Source organism: Eretmochelys imbricata, chromosome 3 (genome assembly GCF_965152235.1).
Source record: "Eretmochelys imbricata isolate rEreImb1 chromosome 3, rEreImb1.hap1, whole genome shotgun sequence".
Classification (NCBI taxonomy): domain Eukaryota; kingdom Metazoa; phylum Chordata; order Testudines; family Cheloniidae; genus Eretmochelys; species Eretmochelys imbricata.
Genome location: NC_135574.1, coordinates 172,322,546 through 172,344,521, shown reverse-complemented (window position 1 = coordinate 172,344,521; position 21,976 = coordinate 172,322,546). Strand labels below are relative to the sequence as shown.

General features: G+C 41.9%; 1 protein-coding gene across 1 annotated transcript in view; it reads left to right on the top strand.

The window, feature by feature from the left end:
- The window catches only part of THADA (THADA armadillo repeat containing), a 303,171-nt gene that overhangs the window by 177,668 nt on the left and 103,527 nt on the right, over window positions 1-21,976 (top strand). The window contains exon 30 of the mRNA XM_077813846.1: window positions 21,167-21,282. Within this exon, the coding sequence (XP_077669972.1) occupies window positions 21,167-21,282 (116 nt within the window). The remainder of the gene's footprint in view (window positions 1-21,166; window positions 21,283-21,976) is intronic.

Genomic DNA, 21,976 nt, shown 5'->3' with positions numbered 1-21,976 from the left:
CACTGACCTACACAAAGTTAATGTTGCATTCATGCTTTTTGCATTTTTCTTTAAATTTCCTTACATGTTAAACAGATATGCTTATAGTGTTTTTACTTTGTTGAAAAGGAGAACATTGTTGTTTTGAATCCATATATATATATTGCACATTCCTGTCTGAAGAGGCCAGTAATTTGACATAGTAAAATTCTTGTGGGTATTATCTGCAATAAGAAAATGCATTAATGGAACTGTAGAATGGTCAGTTTTTGGAACATTTTCCCTGGTATTATAAACAGTGTGGCAGAAGTGAAAAAAGATGCCATGGTTTTCAGCATGCCTAGAAGAGCTATTAATATAACCTAAAGGGGTTATTGGCTCAGAGGAAGACCCTTTGAGAATGTAATTACTACTAGCAACTACATGTATGAGAGTTTGTTTTTGTGAAAGGACTGAAATGTAACTAAATGGGGAGTAGTCACTGAGCAGGGCTGTTTTCAGTGGGGGCCCGCATGAATCGGTTCTTGGCCCTACACTGTTTAACATTTATTATCAATGACCAGGAAGAAAACATAAAATCATCTCTGATAAAGTTGGCAGATGACACAAAAATTGGAGAAGTGGTAAATAATGAAGAGGACAGGTCACTGATTCAGAAAGATTGGCTCACTTGATAAACTAGGCACAAGCAACCAATATCCATTTTGATAGAGCTAAATGTAAATGCATGCCTCTAGGAACAAAGAATGTAGGCCATACTTACTGGATGGAGAACTCGATCCTGGATAACAGTGACCCTGAAAAAGATTTTGGGGTGGGGTGGATATTCAGCTGAACATTAGCTTCCAGTGTGACGTTGTGGCCAAAACAGCTAATGCAACCCTGGAATGCATAATCAGGGACTCCTGAATAGCAGTAGAGAGGTTGTTTTACCTCTGTGTTGGGCAGTGGTGCAACGACTCCTGGAATACTGTGTCCAATACTGGTGCCCACAGTTCAAGAATTCTGTTGATAAATTGAAAAAAGTTCTGAGATGAGCCACAAGAATGATTAAGGGATTAGAAAACGTGCCTTACAGTATAGATTCAAGGAGCTCAGTCTGTTTGGCTTAAGCAAGAGAAAGCTAAGGGGTGACTTGATCTCAGTCGGTAAGTACCTACACAGGGAACAAATATTTAATAATAGGCTCTTCAGTCTAGCAGAGAGAGTTTAACATGATCTAATGGCTGGAAGTTGAAGCTAGTCAAATTCAAACTAGAAATAAGACATACATTTTTAATGGTGAGAGTAATTAATTATTGGAACACTTTTCCAAGGATCATGGTGGATTTTCCATTGCTGGCAATTTTTAAATCAAGACTAGATGTTTTTCGAAAAGATCTGCTCCAGGAATTTATTTTGGGGAAGTTCTGTGGCCTCTGTGTTATACAGGAGGTCTGACTAAATGGTCCCTTCAGGTCTTAGAATCTTTGAATATGGAGAAACACGTATGGCAAATCATTGCAATGGAAAAATTGACAGATAGTCTTATACCAGGATCAAGCAGATTTTTATAGTGTATGGGTACCAGTTTTGGAGTTAGAACAAAATAAATATGTAGATAACAACATGAGGTTGAACAAGTACAACTGTGACCATTAAAGGTTGCAAATTCTAGGAAATAAGCACAAGTGTAACAGTGGAGGTGATTCCACTCAAGGGAGAATATGGCAGCTGGTTATGACCTATATGATTTATAGAGAGAAAAATGATAGAAGGGAAATATTTTAGATTTACATGGCCATAAGCACGAGATAACACCATGAGGAGATGGTGGAGTAACTATTTACATTTCAACAATGTGTGCTGCAGACTATTGACTAGACCTTTGAACAGATATTTGTGATGTTGCCATCTGTAGACCTTAGACACTCTTGTTGCTTTGCACCTTAAATAAAGTGAAATGAGTAGGTGAGGGACTGGAACTTATTTTATAGCTGTGGAGAAGATGTACTATATGTGTTTGGAACTGTCAATTTATTAGGTTTCCATTAATAAGGATAAACATCTGTATAATTTAAATGATTAGTTCTTCTTAGTTCATGTATGCGCTGTAGGTTTTTTTTTTTTTTTTCCTTCTTCAGTTGAATGACACTTTTTTTAAACCTGCTCATTTTCAGCTGAAATGTTACTTCTTTTGGCACTGGCCAGGTGGAAAAGACGTGAAATATTGGAGCATGAGCTTTTGCTCATTACGGCAGCTGCTATCACAATACTTTTAGACTAAGTTAATGGACAAGTTGCTCTTTCCAAAACCAACAAAAATACTGGTTCATGAAGTAGTGGGTACTTGTGAGCTCTCTCCACCTTTGGAAATGCAGATTAGACAAAATATCCTTATGTAACTGACCTTGCTCATTGCCCTTCAACTCTCCTGTTTCAGTGGGATAGCTTATCTCTTCCATGAAACCTGCCTTTAACATCCATCCTCGTTCTAAACCTCCCGGTTTAGAACAAATCTGTGCACCCAGGAACCTATTTGGACATTGTTTCCTCTTAAAGGCCCTATGCCTGTGGACTCTGGAAAGTGGTTTTTACTTAAACATGACATGAAAAATGTGGGCACAAGCTGCATGAGGCTTCTAAGGGCATGTTTCTGCTCCTGTTGAAGTGAATGTCAGAATTCCTTTTAACTTGAGTGGAATTAGTATTGGGTTCTAAATGTACAACTTGTCATTATTAACCCAGAGACACAAAAGGGAACTTAGGATAGTGCCAGAAAACACATATAGGGTACGACACTAGTTGGCAGCAAAAGAAATATGTATAACTCACTCATAGAAGAGCACTTTTGCATGTACCCTTTTACCAGATTGCCACTTCCCCACCGCTAATAATTGTTGATGTTTTGTGTAGTGGCTGGTTGTATTGTGAGAGGGTAGCTACGTAAATGACTCTGTGTAGAATGGTGGTTCTTTTTCAAGTGCTTTCTCATGTCGATTCCACGTTAGGTGTGCACGCACCGTTGCCAGAGATTTGTTCCCTCAGTGGTATCCATTAGGCTGTCTGTAGCGCCCTCTGCTGCCATGCACTCATATGCCGGTATAAGCAGCCTGGCCGGCCCCACAGTCTCTAAATACCTTCTTACCGCTTGTGATGGTCACAGGAACAACTTCTCTTGTTTCGGTAAGGTGTTTTACTTGTGGTTCTATTGTTCTTTAGTTTAGTTACCTTCTGTTTTATTTTCTAGTATTCGTGTTCATAGTGTATATAGTAGTGGGGTATATAGTTAGATCCCCTCTTTTAGCTTAGAGGGACTCTCTGCCCCTGGGGCTGAGCATGCCCCAGTCTCTGGGCTTATAACCCTGCGCCTCCTGTGGCAAGCCCATGCCGGTAAGCAACCCACACCCTAGCTCTCTGAAGTGTCTGGGGGAAGCCTACATGTGGAAGCCCAAATTTGCTGTGAATTCAAGCCTGATACAAAAAGGGTTAGGGAGGCCAGACTAAGGGCTATCCTGATGGAGTTTGCACTTAAACTGGCATTGAGGCCAAGCAGCCTTGACACCGAGCAGCTTGGCTTCAGTGTGGAGCACTCCTCTGGCAATATGGGTTTCTCGGCATCATTCTCCTTCCCCACTACCAAGAAAGAAACACAAGAAACAACAGTTGGAGAGGGAACGCTCCCCAGAACCGAGAAAGGACAAGCAAGGGGAGGGCAACAGGGTGTGACCTGCATCTGGTCACTGCTCTACCCCTGCTTCACAAGCAGTACCATTGACTCCATCCTGTTTGCAGGTGTTGTTGAGTCTGGTGCGGGACCGTCCACCGACACTGGGGAGGGAGGACATCTTGGGGCCGCTGGATCATGGTGCCTTCCACCTTGGAGGCCTTTGTAGAAGCCAGGGACCTGATGACTGTCCTGGTACCGCCGACCTCAATGGGCCAACTACCGGCACCGACGAGAGTGTCAAGCAGACGGAAACAAGTTACCCTGAGCTCCTATCCATCACCATGTCCCCTGGTACCGACCAGAGGGAAACCGGCCCTGCTGATGTGGCAAAGACTTTCCCACCCCTACACTGATCCCTGGACCCTCAGCACGAGCTGCAGAAGCGAGTGGTACTGCCCCCACGTGGTCTCCTTGAGATGACTCAGAGCCGGGCACGGAGCTCTGCATACAACCAAGGGCCCATCACCAGTACCTGATTTACATCCCACTAGATCTCGGTGGTGCCCCTCCTGGCACTTTTTCTGGAGGGCAGTGGCCTATGCATGTTCCATGTCCATTTTGGATATGGGGTTTTCCCCTGGTATAGAGACTGCTTTCTAGCCGTTCATGGTCGGTGGTGTTCAAGAGAGGGGCTTCTCTGCCATACCCATACTCCAGAACCGAGCCTGGTACCAACACTCAGGACTTAGGCCTGCATGATATGACTGGTGCAGAAGAAGAAGAGGAAGACCCCTCCCACCACCACCACCAGTACAGGCCTCTTTCTCCTCCTACTCAGATGAAGCTGTCTTAGGACTGAGCAGCTTGGTGCCACAGGATGATTTTAGAACTCACCAGGAGCTCTATTGGAAAGGGTGACTTCTAACCTGGGGTTAGAGGTGCAGGTTCTTAAAGAATCCTCACACAGCCTCATTGACATTTTGGCTGAGGTGGCCCTACCTCTCAATGAGGCTGTTATGGTTCCAGTCAAGTCCCTATGGCCGACGCCTTCCTCTTTGCCCTCCATCTCAAAAAAGAGCAGAGAAAAAGTACTATGTTCCTGTCAAGGGATATGAACATCTGTATTCCCACCCTTTCCATGGGTCCCTTGTGGTCACAGCAGCCAATGAGCGAGACAGGCAAGGGCAGCAAAGTGCGACCCCCCCCCCCCAAGCAAAAGGACTCAAAAAAGCTACACCTGTTCGGTAGGAAGATTTATTCCACTGGTGGGTTACAGCATTGCATTTCCAACCAGCAGGGCTTAGAATCATAGAAGATTAGGGTTGGAAGAGACCTCAGGAAGTCCTCTAGTCCAACCCCCTGCTCAAAGCAGCACCAACCCCAACTAAATCATCCCAGCCAGGCCTTTGTCAAGCCAGACCTTAAAACTCACCAGGGGCTTCCTTGGGAGATATGATTAAACATCTGGGACTCCATGGCAATGTTTAAGGACTCGTTGCCACAGGAGTCCAGGCAAGAGTTCTCCGCTCTGATGGAGGAAGGAAAGACCATAGCCTGGCCCAGCCTCCAAGGAGCCCTAGATGCAGCTGACACAGCATCCAGAATGATGGCTTTGACCATGGTCATGAAGTGGTGCTCCTGGCTCCAATCCTCAGGGCAGCAATCCATCCAAGATCTTCCCTTTGCGGGAACCTCCCTCTTCTCTGAGCAGACACTCAAAACTTTATGGTCTGAAATATTCCAGAAATGTTCCATATATCCTCAGAACCTTGGACCTCTCCTCCCTGGCACCTTCAAGGAAGCATTTCAAACCTCAAGAGCTGACTGACTCTTTGGCTCTGCCATCTCGCCAGGACCTGTTTAAGAAACAAAGCAGGGGTTACAGGCATAGGAAGTTGCACCCCTCCATCTCATCGTCGCTACCGGATTCACACAGATACCCGGGAGACCCCAAGCAGAACCTTTGAAGGGGTGCCCTTGGGTGTTATATCAGTTCCTATGCCAGTTCCTGCCCTGCTTTTGTTTTCAGACCAACTCTCTTACTTCAGCCCAGCATGGTCCCTCATCACCTTGGACTGTTGGGTGCTGAGTACAGTGGAGGAAGGTTATACCTTTCAGTTTTCTTTCACTCCTCCCTCTTACCCCCGGTCCCTCTTCAGGAACCCTTCTCTCAAGCAACTTCTAGTCCGGGAGGTGCAAATCCTTCTTTGGGTAGAGGTTATGGAGGAAGTGCCTCAGAATTTGAGAGGGAAAGGATTTTACTCCCATTATTTCCTAATCTCGAAGGCCAAAGGGGGGTCTCCAACCTATCCTAGACCTGGGTCGCCTCAACAGTTATCTCAAGAAACTGAAGTTCCGCATGGTCTCCCAGACCTCCTTTATCCTTGCCCTGGCTGTAAGAGACTGGTACACCACCCTCGACTTGAAGGATGCCCATTTCCACATCTCCATCTTCTGGGGCCACAGAAGGTTCCTCAGGTTTATAGTAAACCAGACCCACTACCAGTTCACTGTCATATACAGTGTTCTTTAAGGACAAGGTTCAAGTGCACCCCCATCCACTGCTCCTTCCAAAGGTGGTCTCGTAGTTCATAGTAATCAGGCTATTTTCCTACCTGTTTTTTTCCCCAAAAACCACACAAGAATATGAAGGAGTGGCATCTCCATACGCTGGATGTTAGATGCGCCCTGACCTTCTATATTGAGAGAACCAAGCTGTTCTGTAAATCCACGCAGTTCTTTGTGGCAGTAATGGACAGGATGAAAGGTCTACTGATTTCAGCCCAGAGAATTTCATATTGGATCACTTTCTGCAGTTGTACATGCTATGAGCAGGTGGGCATCTCACCTCCTGCTATCTTGACTGCCCAGTTGACAAGAGCCTAGGCTTCATCAGTGGCATTTCTGGCCAGGTTCTGATCCAAGACATCTGCAGAGTAGCGACCTGGTCATCGGTACATACTTTCTCCTCACACTACACCATCACCCAGCAGGCTTGGGATGATGCCAAGTTTCATAGAGCAGTGTTGCAATCTGTATGTCCATGAACTCCGAGCCCACCTCCTCAGGTACTACTTGGCAGTCACCTAACATGGAATGGACATGAGCAAGCACTCAAAGAATCAAAAACAGTTAGTAATCTTTCTGTAACTGTTCTTCAGGATGTTTTGCTCCTGTCCATTCCACGACCCTCCTTCCTGCCCCTCTGTTGGTGTTAGCTGGCAAGAAGGAATTGAGAGAGTGTGGGGCCATTCCCTACCGGTGCATGAGCGTGCAGCACCAAAGGGCACTACAGCCAGACAGATGGATAACACTGCAGGAAAAATCTCCAGTGACAGGGCACACAGTGCGCACAAACCTAACATAGAATGGACATGAGCAACACATCTCAAAGAACAAGAGTTATGGAAAGGTAGGTAACCGGTTTTTTAAAAGGATGGTGTCCTTGGGGGTTGCAGAGTTAAGACTGGTGCATAATCTCTGGTGTACATTGATTGTGGTGATGGTATTGGCCTGGGGGTAGAGTAGAGGAGGCTCAGCACCTCATTTCCTTGCGGTTCTGTGTGTAGCATCCTAACTGCTTCCAAAAGAAGCTTCTTACATATTCACTTCTAGGGATTTTAAGTTCTCTTTTTTATGAGATTCTTTTGAGGGGTGGAGGCTGTAACAAGACAGGGAAGTAGATCTGTTGGGGGTACTAGTGTGGCTGTTGATAGAGAATATTTTTATCTGTCAGCAGCTCCACACGAACCTGTCTCTGCTGTCAATCTTTATCCTACAGCAAAGTGTAGCTTCTGACAAGGCTGTATGTGCCCCATTCGTTGATCAGGTTTCATGTGCATAGCCCCATTTATGTATCTGGCTTGTGTGCACCAGGCCCTATGCTCATCTATCAGTCAGGCTTTTATTCATCTGACCTTGCCTCTCTCATTGAATAGGTCTGGGTCATCTGTCCTTTTGTCCCCCTCCCCTCATGAATCAACCAATCAGGTTTGTGTGCACAACACATAAGCTTTCCATTGTAATGTGAATAATGGTTAAAAATGATCCTAAATCCCAACTTTTTTAAACACTAAAAAGCTATCCATTGGACCAGATCTAGTTGGGGTTCACCTCTCTGCCAAGTTTTGTATAGACAGATAAACAATGCATTTAAGAGATAAGTCAGCAATATCATGCAAACAAAAAGTCTATTGCACAGACCAAAAAAGAGTAAGTTGAATTAGGACAGTGCCAGAAAATGAATAAAGATGCTCCCCGGGTTACGCAAGACCTGACTTACGCAAATCCGCACTTACAGAAAAAGTTCTTTAAGCTAGAAATAGGAGGGGTTTTTTTTGTTTGTTTGGTGGGGGTTTTTTTGGTTTTGGTTTTTTTGCATATTGGTCGGGTATACGTTTCCGACTTATGCAAAATTCGAATTACGCAAGGCGTTCCGGAACGGAACGATTGCGTAAGTTGGGGAGCATCTGCATAAGGTAGTGACACTAGCCTGAAGCAAAAGAAATATAACTTGCTCATGGGACAGCACTTCTGGACACACACATACTTTTACTAGACTATTCCTCCACCCCAACAGTAGTAGTAGCAGGGCCAAGGAAAAATTTCAGCCAGAGCCCAAATTAAAACTCCTCCTATCAAAAACATATGAAGAAAAACCAAACAAAAACTATATAAAAATTCAAGAGGCTTAAAACTAACCCCACATCAAATTTCGCACCAATTGGCCACCTCCTTTTAGAGAAAAGCAGGAATTTATGCTTCACTATAAGCCTATTTTGAGAACATACCAATTATGTAGTCACCACTATATGCCTCCATAATTTAAGGAAAAAGCATATGCATTATTTGAGACGGTTTCATTATTGTGTATGGCCGGTTCATCATTTTCAAACTAGGTGCTGTGTTTTGCTCGCTCACTTAAAGAAGTTACTAGTTTTTATATTTTTATCTACTACTTGATTATAAGGTTCCATATTTTGTTATTTTACAGCTTTTTAGTTCAGTGAATGGGGCATATTTTCTTGTAATTTAATTGTCAAAGTTATGCCTTTTCTTTTTATCCAGCAAAATCTTATTTATTACAGTAGTGATATTTGAAAGAGATGACTAAAACTCCAGTGTTTCATATATTAATAAACAAAGTAAATTTGCATAATTAAGTTATAAAACACAGATTAAATCAAGTTGAAACTATGGACAAAATGTAAATAAATCTTCCCATTAGTCTTAAATAAAAAGAATGAAATAATTTTATCAAGATACTTTTCCAAGAGGAACGAAGTGTAGAATTTCCAATAGGAACACTTAAGTTATAACTTTGGAGACCTCCATTGATTCATTTGGGAACACAAAATGAAATTTGAAAGAGGAAAATCTAAGCACAGTTTGCGCTATGAGGATGAAAAAATTGTGAATAAATATCTTATCAGTCATGAAGCCATCATTATAAAGTTATAGGCTTTGGTGAAAGGCACCTTTGTACTGTTTTTACAAACATGAATGATCCATTACCATAGTTTTTATAACTTTTCCTCAAATGTCCTTATTAATTGGCTGTGTGGTTTAAACTACATCTCTTTTGTGTGAAAGGCTTTACGCTCATGCCAAAAATGCTAATTTAATTTTTGTTGACATAAATCATCCTGTTGGTATTTATGCATGCTCCTCACATAGGAATATCTAATCATAAAATGTTACACTGCTGCTAATTACTTAATGGTCCAAATTCAGACCGAGTGTACGTGAGGGCAATTCCATTGGCTTTGGTGGCATTTGGCTGCTTAAACTAGGCATTAACTTGGTGCAGTGTATTCAGGAGGGATGTGCTCCTGATTTAACAAACAGACAAAATTATCAGTGTTTGGGGATATTAGATTGCATACAACCAGCGAAAATATATAACTTCATAAATTTGTTGAGTATTATGATCAGTGTGTCTGAAAAATAATATAACTTCTTAAAATGGATGGGCAGGGATGGTGTCCCTAGCCTCTGTTTGCCAGAAGCTGGGAATGGGTGACAGGAGATGGATCATTTGATGATTATCTGTTCTGTTCATTCCCTCTGGGGCACCTGGCATTGGCCACCGTCGGAAGACAGGATACTGGGCTAGATAGACCTTTGGTCTGGCCCAGTATGGCCATTCTTATGTTCTTAACCAGAAAAGGTGGTGAACCTAACATGGCAAAAGGAAGGATTTTCAAAGTATGGAGGGAGCTTATTAGCTATGGAGGTCAAGATGTGTACTTCACCAATACTAGTTAAACTTCTGAGGGCATTAATATATATAGCTATGCACTATACAATATAATGATAAAGAGGATGGGGCCTTTTTGCTTGGTACCTTGAACCCTTGCCCCATCTCTTCTTCCCACCCAAGTTGTTCTTTTCTATTCTTTTGCCATACTTAAATATTTTAGTGTTCTTCATTTCTCCAATGTTTTGATATTTAAACAGGAACATGAATAAAAACATTTAATTTCCCCCTCCAAGACAAAATACAAGAGAAATCAAGTCTTCAGTCATCTTTCAGCATGTAAATGGATCCCTGAGATATCCAAAAGTAAATTTCCACTTTCTTAATTATAACACTGTATAATTTTGCAAGTGCATTCCAGGTTTTTTTTCACCTTCATGGCAAGATCTATAATGACCATAAGTGAGAGGCAGGGTACAGATGAGTAGAACAATGGTTTGATTAAACAGTATATTTCTGTGAAATTATGGGCCCAATTCTCTATTCTCTTGCACGTTTTGTAGTCGTTTGTACTTGTCCACACTGATTGTAAAATGCTATCAATAATACATATGAATGGAAAATTCTGATTTGGTAGTGTTTTTACACCCTTTTTGGAAAAGAAGAAACAACTACACAAGGGACAGGACAGTGGAAAATCAGGCCCTATGAGAGCGGAAGATGACCAGATCGTAGTAAATTTTTAAAACACGTATACAGTAAAAGCTGTTTTATCCAGCACTTCACCAACTGGAAAGCTCTATAAACCGGCATTTCTGATCTTCACTGAAATTCCAAAAACAGCGAGGAGTCCTTGGGGCACCTTACAGACTAACCGATTTATTTTGATATAAGCTTTTGTGGGCTAAAACCCACTTCATCAAATTTATGGAGTGGAACATACAGTAGGGAGGTATAAATACACAGCATATTAAAAGATGGGAGTTGCCTTACCAAGTGGGGTGTCAGTGCTAACGAGCCAATTCAATTAAGGTGGAAGTGGGCTATTCTCAACAGTTGACAAGAAGGGGTGGAAATCACTTTTGTAGTGCTAATGAGGCCAAATTCCAGTTTATAGTCTGGTTGGCACAGGGCCAACAGGGGGTTGGGGCATGGGAGGGGTTGTGGCATGCAGGTTCTGGGAGGGAGTTTGGGTGTGCGAGGGGGCTCGGGGTGCCAGATATGGGGACTGCTCACTTCGGGTGGCTCCCTGCAAGTGGCGACCTGTCCCAGCTGCTCCTAGGCAGAGGTGTGGCAGGTGGCTCTGCGCACTACCGCCACACCGCCACGAGCACTAGCACTAGCAATGCAGCTGCCATTGCCTAGGAACCACGGCCAATAGGAACTACGGGGGCGGTGTCTGCAGGTAGAGGCAGCACACAGAGCCGCCTGCTGCGCCTCTGCTTAGGAGCAGCTGGGACACGTCACCGCTTGCGGAAAGCCGCCCCAGGTGAGCGGCCCCCAGATCCGACACACCCAAACTCCCTCCCAGAGCCCACGCCTCAGACCCCTCCTTCACCCAAACTCTCTCCCTCTTAGTTAACTGTCATTTTTCACTTACCAGCACCCCCCATTCCTCCAACATGCCAGATAAAACAGCTTTTACTGTATATTATATCATTATTATATTTGTACATTTTCTATTACAGTGTGTTTGAATTTTTCAGTGCTGCCACATTATGTATGTTAAATAATAATTGCTTCTGTTGCTTGCAGTAGCCTATTTGTAACACAAAATAGAAAGAAATTGTTCCTAAATTCTTTTTTAACTTTTTACACCATTATTCTTGTAATGGGTATATTTCTTTTGCTTCTAATTTCCATCTTATTGGAAAGGAGAATTTTCTTAAATCCAGTTTTTGTCTGGAGCAAAACAGATAATGTTCGTTTTCTTTGTAAACATGAATGTAGGCTTGTCTACATTACTTGCTGGATCGACGGGCAGTGATTGATTCAGCGGGGGTCGATTTATCCCATCTCGTCTAGACGCGATAAATCAACCGCTAAGCGCTCACCTGTCGACTCCGGTACTCCACCAGGGCGAGAGGCGCAGGCGGAGTCCACGGGAGAGCGTCAGCCGTTGACTTACCGCAGTGAAGACACCGCGGTAAATAGATCTAAGTACATCGACTTCAGCTACGTTATCCCCTTCCCCCCCCCGCACCCCTCTTCCCCCCCCCGCCCCCCCAGTGTAGACCAGGCCGAAGAAAAGGCACCTTTTGCTATTGTGCCATTTTGCCATTCTGATAGAACTGTCAAAATAAGGCTTTTTTGAGAGAAACTTTATCACAGTGACATTTATTTCATGGTAAAATGTAGTATTTTACCAGATAAAAACCGAAATCTCTCTGTTTGAGTTGTCCATTCACAGAACTGAATGTGTTCTCTTATTTTCAGGCAACAGATTGAGACTGACCTGTTCCAACTCTGTCATCTTTGGCTAAGTGCAGTCTTTGTACTGCTGCCATTTTGCAAACACCTTTTTTTCCTCTTCTTGTTGCTTCAACCCCCACAGTTTAGTCAGCGCCACATTTTTCTGAGCTTGGTATTTATACAGTGTTTTATTTCAGCTGGTGAAACATCTGTTTTTTTTCACGGAGTTAAATAAATGATCTATGCCGAGAATGTACAGTATAGGGTGATGTCAGTTTGCTTTTTTTCAAGAGTCACTGAGCAGAACAGTCAGAGTATTGTTTCAGCCTCAGAGTCAGGAATGTGAATATTTATACTGTATACTTAATTCATACAAACACAGCTAAGGGTATGCAAGTAGAAGTTTTTATGGCTTTAGGTCAGCTTGAGGGGAGAAAAGTCTAACCTTGATATTTCACTGAAGAATGTGTAATTATATCACTTGCAAAAGTGTTGTTGAAAAATTATGCATTAAAAAGGGACTTTGTGTGTGGCTACATGTTAAAGATGGAGAATATCATCAATATCCTTTTTTTCTTTAAACAAAAACATGCTCTCTCAGCATTTGTGCCTGCTGTTAAACAACAAAATTTATTGTGAACATCCGAAAACCACAATTTCTTCTGTAAGATTAACACTGGCATTACAAAATGTCAATTTGTTTCTTTTTCAAAAAGAGAGAATGTGACACAATAGTTTAACTTTGCAGCTGCTAGAGAGTTTTGTTGCATTTGCAGTACTGTGTGTTGAGAATTGATTAGCCTACCCATGCAGCAACACAACAAATATATCTTGGGATCAAAAAGTGGCTAACATTTGATTAAACAGATCCATCAACACTCATCAGTTTTTTTGTCTGTTTTATACAGACCCGATCCACTTTTGTGATGCTTCAGTGCTATACTGATGTAACTCAACACAAGTATAATCCAGTGGTGAATCCATTCAACTTTTTAAAGATATGAGGGTTAGCATAATATCATAGTTCTTAAAGCTAATGTGTAAAGGTAAAGAATTAGGTTTGTGTCCTTTTTTTATTTTTCAATGATGTATAGATAAGGCTTAACTGAGGTTTATTCGTTTGTTTTTTTGAGCAAAGTCTAAAAAAATTTCCAGTTCTGGTTTGTTGGATATATATTGGGAATATCACGAATGAAATCTTGCTTTCTCTGTTTTGTGTTGGAAGTCTCCTTGTGGAGTCAGAAAATGGGGGCAACCTTTGGGTGTTGGTCACGTGCTTGAGTTAAACGGGCATCAACAGAAGCAAAACTTTAAATAGCCTGAATAAAAATTAATTCACTTCTTAAATTTCAGGTATCAGTGTCTTGGTACTTTCTCTGTCCTAGTCCAAAGAGTTCTTCTGCCTTCCAGGAAAAACAGCATAGACAAGACCTGGATTTCTACTGCAAAAAATCAAGCAGGAAAAAAAGGCCTTTAAAAAGCAAATGTCTCAGACCTTTGTACCTCTAATGAATCAAAGTACATGAATGTCTTTTTTGATTTCTGTTATATTCAATGTTTCATTATTGTGATGGTAGCTTAGTGGGGTCGAAGAAATGCAGGAAAAAATGACTTGGTCTATCGTTCTTTGAGACCACAAAAGATAGAACCTTGTGTTACTCAACAGTGACATCTGTCGGTAATTCAGTAGTAGCATAATGGATCTCTAAAGGAAGCAAAGGTCAGTATAGTCTTCCCATTCAAAGGATTAGGCTTGGTGATATGAAGCAATGTATACAGAAAAGTTATAAAGGAAGAAAATTCAGCATTTGTGAAGTGCATTGGACTTTCTGATTATCAGGTCTCAAATTCTGTGACCTAATCAGGTTTCCATTCTTCACTCCACAACACATGATGAAAGCCTGTGTGTGTGAATGGTATGAAAGTGGGAATTTATAATACAATGGGTGGTGCCAGGTGGCTGCTATTTGTAGTTTGGGAAACCTGACAGTGTTAGAGGCAGCACAGAGAGAATTTAGGAATACAAATAACTGGATGTTTAATACTCAGTTGATATTTGTTTGGGAAAAATATTAAAATAAGCAGTGAATGGCAAAATTTTCAGAACTATTCATGTAAAACACAAGTATCTGTACATGAAAATAGGTACTTACAGTCACTAGCAGATCAAAATACCCATTTTGCATACACAAGTGCATGTTTTCTGGACACACAGGGGTGCACGACTCCGTCCTGGAGCCTGCACTCCCCCTGCGCCCAAACCCCCTGCCTCTGCCCGGAGCCCCCTCCCACACTCTGAAACCCTCGGCTCCACCCCCCAGCCTGGACCCCAAACTCCTCATCCCTGGCCCTACACCAACCCCAACCCCGACCCAGCCCAGAGCCCCTGCCCCCACACTCTGAACCTCTCATTTCTGGCCCCACCCGGGAGCCCACACCCCCTCCCACACACCAAGCCCCTGCCCAGCCTGGTGAAAATGAGCAGGTGAGTGAGGGTGGGCGAGAGCCCAGCGACAGAAGGAAGGGGGATGGATTGAGTGGTTGCAGGCTTCAGTTTTGTGCGATTAGAAAGTTGGCAATCCTAACTGCTGTAAGTGCAGACATAGTCTAAGACCTTGACTACACTAGAACTTACTTACGTCACTCAGGGGTGTGAATAATCCAAACCTCTGAGCGATGTAAGTTATACCAACCTAAGGGCCGGTGTAGACAGTGCTGTGTCAGCAGGAGAGCTTCTCCCGCTGACATAGCTGTCGCCTCTCATCGAAGTGGAGTAATTAAGCCAATGGGAGAGCTCTCTCCTATTGGCTTAAAGTGTCTTCACCAGAAGCACTATAGCAGTGCACTGTAGTGCTTAGATATAGCCAGAGTGTCTGTGCGGATTCAGCTGATGAGCATTAATGGTTCCTCAGTGTGCTTTGATCGTCTCTGCTTTGAAACGAGATCAAAGCACGCTGAGGAACTGTTAGTGCTCATTAGCAGTGTCCATATAGACTCGCTCCAGCTTGTAGGGAAATCAATGTTCATGTGGACAAGCCCTTTGACTGGGACCCTGGTTTTGGGAGTATTTTTTTTAAAAGCACATTTTGTACCTGTTTTCTTCCATTATTTGTGAACTACCGTGAACTGAAGGAACTGTCAGCCAGCACAGGTGGTGAATTTGACAGAAAGCTGACACCTCAAGGATCATGTGTCCACAAGGGCTATTATAGGTTGCCACTTTGCCCACCCCTTTCCACCAAGCCAGTGAGCCCCTTCTGCAAAAGTCCTTACGCCAGACCAACCACCCAAGTAGAATCTAATTTAGAGGGTGGCATGGAAAAAGGAAGGGGGAGAGGGAAGGACTGGCTTCATGTACTTCTTGCTGCTGCTGCCAAAACCACACTCCTGCACAAAACTCCCTAACCTCCCGTCTCCTGCAGGCTTATCCCCTGCACCATGTGTAATTTGGAAATCTGGTCACCCTAATGGTTGTAGGTTCATCCACCTACCAAGAAGATAGGGAATGGTAGGAATTTAATCACAGGGCTATTGACATAAAGTCTTTGGTCACAGGAGTTTGTAAAGGAAACACTCCTAATGCTGGTCCTATGGTTTTTTATAGTACACCTGAGCACTATGGGGTGGACAGATCCCCCAAGCATGCAATTGGTGCCAGTTTCCAAACACATGCAGTCAATGCCCTCTATCATCTGCACTAAACTCCCACACCTACGGGCCAGTTGACCTTATCTCCTCTTCAACATTGCTCTTGGTAGTAACTTTTCTTACTCGCTGCTGTTTTGCAACCTTGCATTTAAGAAAAAAAGTATGTATATAAAATATATATTTAAATGGAGTTCCCACTTTGCATCATTGTTCAAATATGTTTATTTTTTGTTTGTTTTCATATGAAATCCAAAATTTGGTATGACAGCATATGCCCAAAAGGCAGTGAAGCCCAGAATTAAAGAGATGACTTCTTTGGTTAGGAATATTTGAGGTGATAAACTTCTATAAAAACAACAAGGAGTCCTTGTGGCACCTTAGAGACTAACAAATTTATTTGGGCACAAGCTTTCGTGGGCTAAAACCCACTTCATCAGATGCATAGAGTGGAAAATACAGTAGCAGGTATATATACGCAATACATGAAATGATGGGAGTTGCCTTACCAAGTGTGGGGGTCAGTGCCAATGAGATAATTCAATTAACAGTAGAATACCAAGGGAGGAAACATTTCTTTTGTAGTGGTAATGAGGGTGGCCCATTTCAAACTGTTGACAAAAAGGTGTGAGTAACAGTAGGGGGAAATTTAGTTTTTGTAATGACCCATCCACTCCCAGTCTTTATTCAGGCCTACTTGGATGGTGTCCAGTTTGCAAATTAATTCCAGTTCTTCAGTGTTTTGTTGGAGTCTGTTTTTGAAGTTTTTTTGTTGAAGAATTGCCATTTTTAAGTCTGTTATTGAGTGACCAGGGAGATTGAAGTGTTCTCCTACTGGTTTTTGAATGTTATAATTCCTGACGGGAGTCCGGTGGCACCTTAAAGACTAACAGATTTATTTGGGCATAAGCTTTCGTGGGTAAAGAAACTCACACAAGAGATCCGTTTCCTGGACACTACAATGGAAATAAGTGATTGTCACATAAACAGCACCCTATACCGGAAACCTACTGACCACTATACTTACCTACATGCCTCCAGCTTCCATCCAGGACACATCACACGATCCATTGTCTACAGCCAAGCCCTAAGATACAACCGAATTTGTTCCAATCTCTCAGAGACAAACACCTACAAGATCTTTATCAAGCATTCTTAAAACTACAGTACCCACCTGGGGAAGTAAGAAAACAGATTGGCAGAGTGAGATGGGTACCAAGAAGTCACCTACTACAGGACAGGCCCAACAAGGAAAATAACAGAACACCACTGGCCATCACATACAGCCCCCAGCTAAAAGCTCTCCAGCACATCATCAAGGATCTACAACCTATCCTGGAAAACGATCCCTCACTCTCACAGACCTTGGGAGGCAGGCCAGTCCTCTCTTACAGACAGCCCCGAACCTGAAGCAAATATTCACCAGCAACTACACACCACACCACAGAAACGCTAACCCAGGAACCAATCCCTGTAACAAACCCCATTGCCTACTCTGTCCCCATATCTACTCTAGCGACACCATCAGAGGACCCAACCACATCAGTCACAACATCAGGGACTCATTCACCTGCACATCTACTAATGTTGTATATGCCGCCATGTGCCGGCAATGCCCATCTGCCAAGTACATTGGCCAAACTAGACAGTCTCTACGTAAAAGAATAAATGGACACAAATCGGACATCAGGAATGGTAACATACAAAAGCCAGTAGGAGAACACTTCAGTCTTCCTGGACATTGTATAACAGATTTAAAAGTAGCTATACTTGAACAAAAAAACTTCAGAAACAGACTTCAAAGAGAAACTGCAGAACTAAAATTCATTTGCAAATTTAACACCATTAATTTGGGCTTGAATAGGGAACAGGAGTGGCTGGTTCACTGCAAAAGCAGCTTTGCCTCTCCTGGAATTGATACCTCCTCATCAATTATTGGGAGTGGACTACATCCACCCTGATCAAATTGGGCCTGTCAACACTGGTTCTCCGCTTGTGAGGTAACTCCCTTCTCTTCATGTCAGTATAATAATGCCTGCTTCTGTAATTTTCACTCCATGCATCTGAAGAGGTGGGTTTTTTACCCACGAAAGCTTATGCCCAAATAAATATATTAGTCTTTAAGGTGCCACCGGACTCCCTGTTTTTTGTGGATACAAACTAACACAGCTGCCCCCTGATACTTGACATAGTTCCTGATGTCAGATTTGTGTCCATTTATTCTTTTGCATAGAAACTGTCCAGTTTGGCCAGTGTACATGGCAGAGGGGCATTGTTGGCACATGATTGCATATATCATATTGGTAGATGTGCAGGTGAATGAGCCCCTGATGTGGTTAGGTCCTATGATGGTGTCCCTTGAATAGCTATGCGGACAGAGATGGCACCAGGGTTTGGTTCCTGGGTTAGTGTTTTTGTTGTGTGGTATGTAGTTGCTGGTGAGTATTTGCTTCAGGTTCGGGGCTCTCTGTAAGCGAGGACTAGCTTGTTTCCCAAGATCTGTGAGAGTGAGGGATCGTCCTTCAGGATAGGTTGTAGATCCTTCATGATGCGCTGGAGAGGTTTTAGCTGGGGGCTGTAAGTGATGGCTATTGGTGTTCTGTTACTTTCTTTGTTGGGCCTGTCTTGTAGTAGCTGACTTCTGGGTACCCTTCCAGCTCTGTCAATCTATAATCTACATTACCCACCTGGTGAAGTGAAGAAACAGATTGACCGAGACAGAAAGTTTTTGCTCTTTAAGTTGGTGTGTTGAACGGCTGTTAGGAGCTTTAGAGAAAAATTGGACAAAAAGCTCTTTGAATTGTTCAAAGAATATCCTTAAGATGGCTGCATTGATCATTCAGCTCTGAACATTATCAGAAAATATTGTTCTGATCGTAGCCTCCATGTTCACACCCCTTAGTTGTTGACATATTACTTCAGTCCTCAAAACCATTTTCAGAATATTCCTGTGCTCAGATGTGTTCATTTATTTGATCTGAAGGAATAAATCCCAGAATGAAACAGACTCAATGGTATGTTTTCATCCTTTCTAGGGAGAAAGTGTGGTCTGGTTTAGAGTATGGAACTGAAAACATATTGAACAGATAATAATTTTCATTTAAATTTTACAGATAACATGTGATCTATTCCTCCTATGTTTCCTGGAGACATAACGAGTGACAAGATTCCTTATCAATATTTATTATAATATGAAACTGATTTTGTGCATGTGTGATTTATTTTCTGAAACAAAAGTTTTACTGCTTTATTGCTATAAAATTATATAGACACTGGATGCAATATTTATTGCTTACCTTATGGAAAATGTCTGAATGTCCATGCATGAATTGTCATTATCACAATTCAGGAAGTTGATTATACTAGCCTTTTTTGCTTATTCCAGACATGTATACAGTTTGTTGCAGTAACAACATTGTATAGTATAGGAGTACTTGTGGCACCTTAGAGACTAACCAATTTATTTGAGCATAAGCTTTCGTGAGCTACAGCTCACTTCATCAGATGCATCCAATGAAGTGAGCTGTAGCTCACGAAAGCTTATGCTCAAATAAATTGGTTAGTCTCTAAGGTGCCACAAGTACTCCTTTTCTTTTTGCGAATACAGACTAACACGGCTGTTACTCTGAAACCTGTCATTATATAGTATGATTTTTGCATTTCATAAATCCTCTTCTGGTTGATAATTTCTCGTGTACATTCCATGACCAACATTTTATAGCTAAGACAATATCTTTTCTCACGACGAGATCATCTTGTACACTCGTCATCAAGTTGCCATTTGTGCTATGTTGATTTTTTTTTAAATGAAGAACATTTAGAAGATTTGATGGTTGCAAAATAATTGTAAACTAAAGTTTACACAGTTTATAACTTAGGCCTTGTCTACACTACTGGGGTAAGTCAACCTAAGTCACGTAGCTTAGGTTGAGTTACTGCGGTGTCTACACCACGCTGCGTCAATGGCAGACACTCTCCCGTCGACTTACCTTACTTCTCTCGTTCCGGTGGAGTACCGGAGTTGACCAGAGAGTGCTCTGCGGTCGATCCCTGGTAAGTGTAGACATGGCCTTAGTGTGTGTTCCAAAACTGCATAGCTTTTTACAATGGCTTTTAATCAATAAATAATAGTTAGTGGTGACAACCTGGAAAGCTCTTGTAGTTTGTTGGTATGTAACTCCCTAGAAGTGGTATTGGGGAAGACTGATTGCATTGCAGCTCTGCTTTCCTGTAAGTAGGAGAGCCCTGCAATAAATATAGGGAAGTAGAGCTGGGTTTTTTTTTTTCACTTCAGCAGCTGTAGTCAGGGTCCAAGTTTTGAGGGCTTCAGGAAGGATAGTTTGGGACTATCACAGGTTTTGGTGAGGCTGATAATATACAACACTTTTTCCTCCTGTGATAACATCACAACAACAGCTGACATTCGAAGAAAAGAAATACAGTAAAAAGTATCATTTTAATACTGTGAACAAGTCTATTAATAGGCAGAACAATGTTGCGACATTGGGCCCAGAACTTGCAATTAGATATGCACAGGCATGGTGGCTCTAGGAATTCCTCTGTGCCCATTTCATGGCAGGACTGGGGCCTATATCTTTTTTCATAATCCAAGTAAAACAAACATGCAGTTGATAGTATACTAACCAGTTAATTAGAATAGTTACTCCAAAAATGAAACCAATTTCTTACACAGTTTTTATGTATGACCTGTAGATTCAAATAAAAGCTAGAATGTTTAACACAAATGTCATTAGTACACATACTATTTCATTGAGGCTAAAGGGTTAAAACAATTTAAAAAGTGATTATACTTATTCTGATTAAGTTGATGAAACGATAGAAGTCTCATTAAGAGGGACTAGTTCTAAGTAATTTCCATTTGTAAAATAAGCATGCATGGATTTGCTGCCACCTCTAGATTGATAGGCTCATTTTGAGTGAATGCAAAACTGCTGGTGTCAAGAAATATGTTTAAATTGTTTTGCTCTTGAAATCAGTTATTAGGTTGTTTACTATATTTCATTAGTTATAAGGTTATTATTATGGGATAATTATCTTTTTATTTTGTATTGTGAAAAGTGCACGTAATAGAAAAGTAGATTGAAAATGTAACTTGCCATTATCCAAAGCTAACCCACTTTTCTGCATGAACAGTAGAGGGTCATTTTGCTAGTGGCGGTTTTCTTCTATAGGGTTATTTTGAGGAAGGGTGAAAGCTAGGAGCTGAGGAGTCAAAAAATATTTTTACAGCAGTCTGCAACATTTTTTCTTTTTTCATTTAGGTTTTTCACTTGCTGGGGTCCTACTTGGAATCTAAACACCGGCTTAATTCAGACCGTCAGCAGGGGCTAGTTGACATCATCACTTGTATAAAAGCCAAAGTGTGGTTGGCCAAGAGGTATGTTCAAAGACCATATATGCAAGAAGTTATCAAAGACTACTAATAAATACACTGAAGGGTTGGAGGGGGCTGTTTTTGTGTGTTTGTTTTTGCAAGGCTATTGATACAAGTTCTGCAGAAATATTCAGAAATTTGAGTTATATTCATAAAATGTATTCATTCTTTTGGCCTTTTTTTTTCCAAAAAATAAAGGAAAAATAGTGTTAATGTGCTTTTCTCACATACATCACTGTTTTTTGCTTTATCAAGCTTCTTCTCTACATATGAAATAGTTGACTATCAGTTATATACCACAAAAGCTTCAGAAATCCATATGTGAACAGTCGTCTCAAATACTGTATGAGCTTGGCTGTTATGATAAAGTCACAGTAATATATACAGTATGGTCAGTAGCATGACCATACTTTTCCTATTTTCCCTGGTCACTCTCACCCAAGAATGTAGAAAATGTGTCACAGCATGCAAATGGTGGATCTTTTGCAGGCTGTGTCCACCCAAACGTCAACAACGCAGGATAATTCTGGACATATTTCTCCAGGTTTGCTGCAGAAGAACGTTGAGGTGGCCAACATGCCACCATAAAGCAAAAAAGAAAATAGCGTGTTATTACAACGTTTCTCTGAGCACATGTGTAATATTAAAAAATTGTACACACATCCTGTTGACCAAAGTCAGTAGAAAGATACCTGCA